Raw genomic sequence first — 6,173 nt, forward strand, 5'->3', positions numbered from 1 at the left:
CCCGTCCCCCTCTGGGCTCCCCGTAGCCACGGGGAACACGAGAGAGCCCCTCCCTCCTCTCCCTGCCCCAGGGCTGCTTCTCCACCTTCGGCAGGACCCTGCAGAGGTACATCTCCCTCCCTGGGACCTGCAGCTTGGCCGTGCTGGGCATTGAGGTAATGAGGGAGGCTGGGGACAGGGCAGGCAGAGGGTCCCCTCTTTGTGGCAGGGGGATTGTGCAGCAGGCAAGGAGAGCACAAAGGGGCTCAGGTCTGTCTCAGGGTACAGAGCCCACTCTCCGTTGCAGATGGGGCAGGTGAAAGGACAGGGGAGGCTTTGTTTTGCTCCCCCTGGGTCTCCTTGCCCTGGTGTCCCTGTGCAGCACCAGGACAGCTGGCCCAGGCCCCTTGAGGGGCACAGCAATGGTCCCAGGCCAGGGACCCTCCAGCCCCTCTCTGCTTCCGACCACAGCCAGGCCTGGCCTGGCCCAGCCCTGCCGTGGGGCTGACCCTCTCCCGCCTCCGCCATTCCAGATCTTCGCAATGTTCTTCGCCTTCTGCCTCTACTACAACTTCGACTGAGTGGGACAGGGACAGGCTCGGGGCTCTGGGAGCAGCCGAGGACACAGCCTTTCCTCACCCATCAGACTCAGCTCATCACTGAGCTCCATCACTTCCCAGGCACTGGGAACCTTGCCGAGTCCTGTCTCTGCTCCAGAGGTGGGCCTGGTTCACCCTTCTGGGAGCAGGGACAGGCCATGGGTTAAATTCCCAGCAGGGAACCTGCAGAGCAAGAGGCTGAGCACCGCACTTGCTCCCCCTGCGAGCTGCAGTCAGCCCTCATTTTTGCATCCCTGGAAGTACTGAGAATTGTCCTCCTTGGCCCAGTCCTCTCGTGCTCCTCACCCTGCACATCACAGCGCTGACATCCCGCTCTCTTCCACATCCATCCACTCCCAGATCGCTGGGAATCTTTTGGGCTCTTCCTCCCCTGCCCTGAGCTGGTTCTTGTCACTGGCCACCTCCTGGAGTCACAACAGAGCCAAGACACCATCCAGGTTATCCTAAATGGTCCAACTGGAACCTAACAGACTGCTCTGGAGAGCCAGGGTTGTAAGAGTTGAGTTTAATGGCTTAGCCCTTGAGGTTACATGGAAAACGAAGCCTTTCCCAGGAAAAGACTCCCAGCAGCTGGTTCTGACCTGTCTGCTGCTCAGCTCCTGCTCTCAGCCCGTTGTGAAAATAGAAACTGAACTATTTGGTGCTATTCCCATGTCTCTGAAAGTTGGGAATTGGAAGCTGAAGTGGTGCTTCCAGTTTTCCTTTTCTTTTGAATATTCCAAAACCTCCACTCAACAAAATGGAAAAATAGATATAAAAGCTTTATATTTTATTAATATAATGGAACTTTTCACCAAAAAAACCACCCCATGCAAGGGAACAGAAACCCAAAGCTGGTGCAGCCCTTTAAAGGCAGACTCTTTCCTTGTACCTGTGTGAGGGGAAGGGGACAGTGATAGCCCCAAGAGAACAAACCCCCCTCAGGAATCTGGGCAGGATTTCTTCTCCTTTCTGCTGATGTTAACCCCTTTTCTTTTCTGCGCGGTCGATTCACTGCTGGCGCTTGTTTCACTTGGGATGATTTTCTCTTCCAAAGGCTTGGAAGCCTGTGATGACCCAAGAAATAAAAGAGCTGTGAATAATTTAATTTTACAGCCATTGGAGTGCCCTGTGCTCCACCAAGTTAAGAGCTGACTGTACTCTGGCTCTCATGGAGTGAGCCTTTGCTGTTCTGCTCCCGCTGCTGGGGTTTTTAGGAAGGGGGATGACAGGAGAGCAGGATGACTGAGCAGAGCAGTGGCACACACAGAGGAGCTGGGTTGCTCCAGGGCTCTGTGTGTTGGTGCAGGGATGGCTTCACTCTGTGCCCTCCTGACAACCACAGTGAACTTGTTAATGGGTTCAGAGCTGGAGCAGTGAGCACAACTGCCAGGGCTCCTGCAGGGAAGATAGCCTCATCCCAGAAAGGGTGTTATCCAAACAAGGTGCAGGGAGGGAAGGCACCTAGGGAAGGCAGAAGGCCCAAAGGTAACTGATTTTTGGGCAGAGTTTTTTATCTGCTTAAGTGCGATTTATTTTTAGGAAACTCATTCATGAGGTGAGGGAGAGGAAAGGAGGCAGGAAGAGAGGGTGATGGGAGGAAGGCTGCACTCCACCAGGGAATAGGGAGACCAGGGAACACAGATGAGGGAGAACAGGGCTGCGGGATCCCTGGGAAAGGTTTATCCATCTGCCCCTCCTCCTTGAGCAGCACAGCAGTTATTAGTGAATGAGCATTTAATTGGAAGGAGAGAATGTAATGAGCTTAAAAAAATATAATGAAATTAAATACAGATCCAAAACACAGAGCAGAAGGGGAGGAAAGACAGAACAAAGCAACTGTGAAAAGGAAACTGAGACAAAAGGACTGTAGACCAAGAGGGAGCTACACCCAGTGAGCAAAGCGTGGTCCTTACTCTCAGCTGCCCTGCGTATTTCTCAGTCCACTCCCTGGCGTTGAGCAGGAACAGCTGCTTGTTGTACTTGTACTCCGAGGACTAAATGGGAAGAGCAAGACAAAGACAGAGATTTGATTGAATACCTGTCATCAAGAAGCTGGCACCAAGTCTGGCTTTAGGACTCCTAAACCACACTAAAACCACAACAAGCAGAAAGTGTAAAATCCATTTAGTTCGCTTGAAGAACTCAGGCTGCCATTTGCACTGAAGAGAATGGCTTGAAGACAAAATCTTGACCATCTCTTCTGGCCTCAGCTGCCTCAGGGAAGCCCAGGGACACCCCAGCTGATCCAGGTCAGGCCACACCCCTAGTGTGTCAATCCAGAGCAAGTGAAGCAGAAGCTGAGCCTAAATCCAGCCCCCCACTCCCTCCCCACCTGTGTCCATGGCCAGGAGAGAGGGAGAGGAGCTCACATACAATGTCAGCCATGAGAGGGTCATCAGGGTTGGGCTCTGCCATCAGCAGCTGGATGGAGGTCAGCAGGGTGGAGATGTTCAGGGAAGGCCTCCATGCACCCTGTAAGGAAATGGGATGAGAGCAGCAGCTCAGAGAGAGAAACCAGCACGTGGCAGCCCAGAGACACCTCAGAACCCACAGCACTTCAACCCAACCTGCCCACAGCTGTCTTGGACTTCCAGCACCTAATGCCCCATGAACACACCAGACCCACTCTCAACACAAGGCTCCAAGGAAGCCCAGCTGACAGCCAGGGCAGTGGTCATGGCTCCAAGGCGGCCAGAGCTCAAAGGGCATTTGGAAAAAGCTCCCAGGCACACGGTGGGATTCTGGGCTTGTCCTGTGCAAATCCAACTCATGGCCCCGCTGATCCCTGCGTGTCCCTTCTAACTCAGGAGATTCCATGATTCTGTGGGCTGGATCTCTGCTGTGTTGGGGCAACTCATTTTCAGACCTAATGCCTTTTGACTCCAATCCTTAAAACCTTGGAAACTCATATGGAACAAAGAACATCATGTTCTGGCTCTAAACAAATGAGATGCCACTCAAAAACTTCACTCCCTGCTCCCTGTAAATAAGTCAGGAGTAAACAGACATTCAGTCAGGCTTTTACAAGGAGCAGGTAAGGAGGTCATTATCCTGCCCAGGCTCACTTACCCACACCCAAGCACTGTCTTACCTTCGGGGGTAACTTAAGAACATCCAGGCAAATCCTCCCAGCAGAGTCGATGTTGGGATGGTAGATGGGGGTCAGGAAGCGTATCTTTGGTGGCTCAAATGGGTACCTGAAGGCACAAGCATTAAGAAACAGAAGTTATTGTTATATCTGTAGGCCAGTTGTTTTGCCACCCAAGCAACGCCATAGCTTCCTCCTCTCACCCTACATGACACCCTTCCCCACAAATCTTTGGAGGCAGTGCTCTGCCTTTGCTGCTTCCAGATGTGTCTGACCAGCACTTCCCCAGATAGACTTCCACAAGGGAACAACATAAGAAACTTTGTACTGATGAACAAGCTCTTTCCAGAAAGCTTTGAGACAGTATGAGGAGGCAGAAGTCTTATCATTGCACTTTTAGGTTTTTAATCACACATCTTTGATGTTCAATGCAAAATAAGTGTATCAGCCACTGGAAAAATCGCATTCCTTAAAAAAAAGGGTCTCAACCCCATTCCTTGTTGGGAGGATAAAGGAAAAACCCACATGTTAGCATTTACAGCAAATACATTACAGCAGTTTACTCACATTTGAAAGCAGGACTACACCAACTACTTAACCAGACAAACAGCCTGCTTTGGGTTGGAAGGGACCTCAAAGCCCATCCAGTCCCACCCCTGCCATGGGCAGGGACACCTCCCCCTGTCCCAGGTGGCTCCAAGCCCCGTCCAGCCTGGCCTTGGACACTGCCAGGGATGGGGCAGCCACAGCTGCTCTGGGCACCCTGTGCCAGGGCCTCCCCAGCCTCACACGGGTACCCACTTACCTTTCAGGAACTATGATTTCCAGGTTGAATATTCCTTTCTCATATGGTGTGTCCACACCTCCTAAAATTTCTTTAGGAGCAAGATGAAAATACAAGAATTACACCAAAATCAGAATTACAGAATGGTTTGGGTTGGAAAGGACCTTCAAGATCATCTCGTTGACAGCAGTCCCCACATACCTCCCACAGTTAAAGAGCTGCTCAGGTGACAGAATCATAGAATGTTAAGGGTTGGGAGGGACCTTAAAGACCACCCAGTTCCAGGAACACCTTCCATCATCCCATGTTGCTCCAAGCCTCACCCAACCTGGACACTCCCAGGGATGGGACAGCCACAGCTTCTGTGAGCAACCTGTGCCAGGGCCTCACCACCCTCACAGGGGAGAATCCAGGAATAAAAAATGTCATCTTATGTGAGACCAGCTCCCCTCCACAGCATCTAAACTGAGGGCAGACCAGCCAAGGCACAGGCCAAGCTGTGTTTAAAGGAAAATAAAATCCAACACTTCCACATAGCCTATAAAGGCCAGAGCACACAGCAAGCACAGACCTAGCAGCAAATTGCAGCCCAGCCCTGCCTTTGGGAAGCCCCAAGGTACGTACGTGCCCGCAGGTCATCGAGCTGCCCGTTCTGCCAGCAGGTGATGCCCGGAGGTGGCTCCGTGGCCAGGAGCGAGAGCTCCCTTGTCAGCCGCGAGGCTCTCTGCATGGTGCTGGAGCTCTGACACCGGATTCTACTCCTGACAAACCCGGATTTTAAAAATACCACTTTATATTGAGAATTTTTTTTGGCTACAGATGTGGGTTTTGAGCTGTTATCCTGATGTGATACCAGTCACAGAGAGGCTGAACCCATTCCTGGAGCTGCTCTCACACCTGCTGGAGGAGCGGAATGAGACTCTTTATAATCCATGCCATCTCCTCAGTCCCCAGCTGAGTCTAATAAACCCTGGGGTTTACCAAACCCTAAGGAACTGGGAGGCCATGACCAGGCTCTAAACCCCTCATGGAACTGTAGCATCTGCCCCAGGACCAGCCATGTCCCTTCATGGTTAGGGTACACGCTGCCCTGCTAGAGCCACCCATCAGTGCCCCTTCCCACCCCAAGGCCCCATCTCCCCCTTCCTGTGCAGGGGGAACCCGAAAGCTGCCCAGGGATGGGCCACTCCCGGCCACAGCAAACTCCCAAAGCAGGGGTCTGCTCTGCCTCCCCAGCCCCCATGGCCAGGGCCATGGGGACACCCGCCAGCCCGCCCTGAGAGGAACCTGTCCCGATAGCACACTACAGCCCTACCACCCACGCTGAGGATGGGGGAGCCCCCTAGGCCTAACTTCCCCCACCAGGGATTATCGTTTCCCTCAGGCACCACTAGCACGGACTCCCCCGCCCGAGCACCCCTCAGTTTCACTGCACCCCTAGCCTGACTATCCCCACTGAAGAAGCGCTTCACCCCCCTTCATCAGCCTAATTAATTAACCCCTCAGCTTAATTACCCCTGCACCCGGACAAGAGCTGCGCCCCTCTTCCCACAGATAGGAAGAACCTCCCAGAGCCTCACCCCTCCCAGAGCCCTTACACAATCCCTTCGGAACGACCTCCACCCTCTCTACTTACTAATTACCCCCTCACTCTAATTAACTAACGACCCACACCCACGGAGCCCCGCGCTCCCGCCCCCCAGGCCCGTGAGGCGGCGCG

The 6,173-nt window shown here is 53.2% G+C and overlaps 2 protein-coding genes across 6 annotated transcripts in view; one reads left to right on the forward strand and one right to left on the reverse strand.

Annotated features, from left to right (window-relative positions):
• The window catches only part of LOC103616499 (tetraspanin-18-like), a 2,423-nt gene extending 1,863 nt beyond the window's left edge, over positions 1-560 (forward strand). The window contains exons 5-6 of the mRNA XM_017735530.1: positions 65-155; positions 513-560. Coding sequence (XP_017591019.1) covers positions 65-155; positions 513-560 — 139 coding nt within the window. The remainder of the gene's footprint in view (positions 1-64; positions 156-512) is intronic.
• A 787-nt stretch (positions 561-1,347) lies between these two features.
• Positions 1,348-6,173, reverse strand: UBE2T (ubiquitin conjugating enzyme E2 T). 5 transcript variants are annotated; one of them, XM_017735522.1, is made up of 7 exons: positions 6,090-6,173; positions 5,078-5,353; positions 4,475-4,544; positions 3,673-3,778; positions 2,955-3,053; positions 2,495-2,575; positions 1,348-1,645 (listed from the first exon to the last, which is right to left on the reverse strand). In XM_017735522.1, exons 2-7 carry the CDS (start codon positions 5,181-5,183, stop codon positions 1,520-1,522), a joined length of 588 nt encoding a protein of 195 aa, XP_017591011.1. In that variant the 5' UTR covers positions 5,184-5,353; positions 6,090-6,173; the 3' UTR covers positions 1,348-1,519. The 5 variants fall into 5 exon arrangements, with proteins under 5 accessions (XP_017591011.1, XP_008632870.1, XP_017591013.1 ...); XM_008634648.2 differs by having other exon boundaries at positions 6,052-6,151; XM_017735524.1 differs by having other exon boundaries at positions 6,034-6,126.

This window comes from Corvus brachyrhynchos, unplaced genomic scaffold, assembly GCF_000691975.1.
Source record: "Corvus brachyrhynchos isolate BGI_N302 unplaced genomic scaffold, ASM69197v1 scaffold555, whole genome shotgun sequence".
Lineage (NCBI taxonomy): Eukaryota > Metazoa > Chordata > Aves > Passeriformes > Corvidae > Corvus > Corvus brachyrhynchos.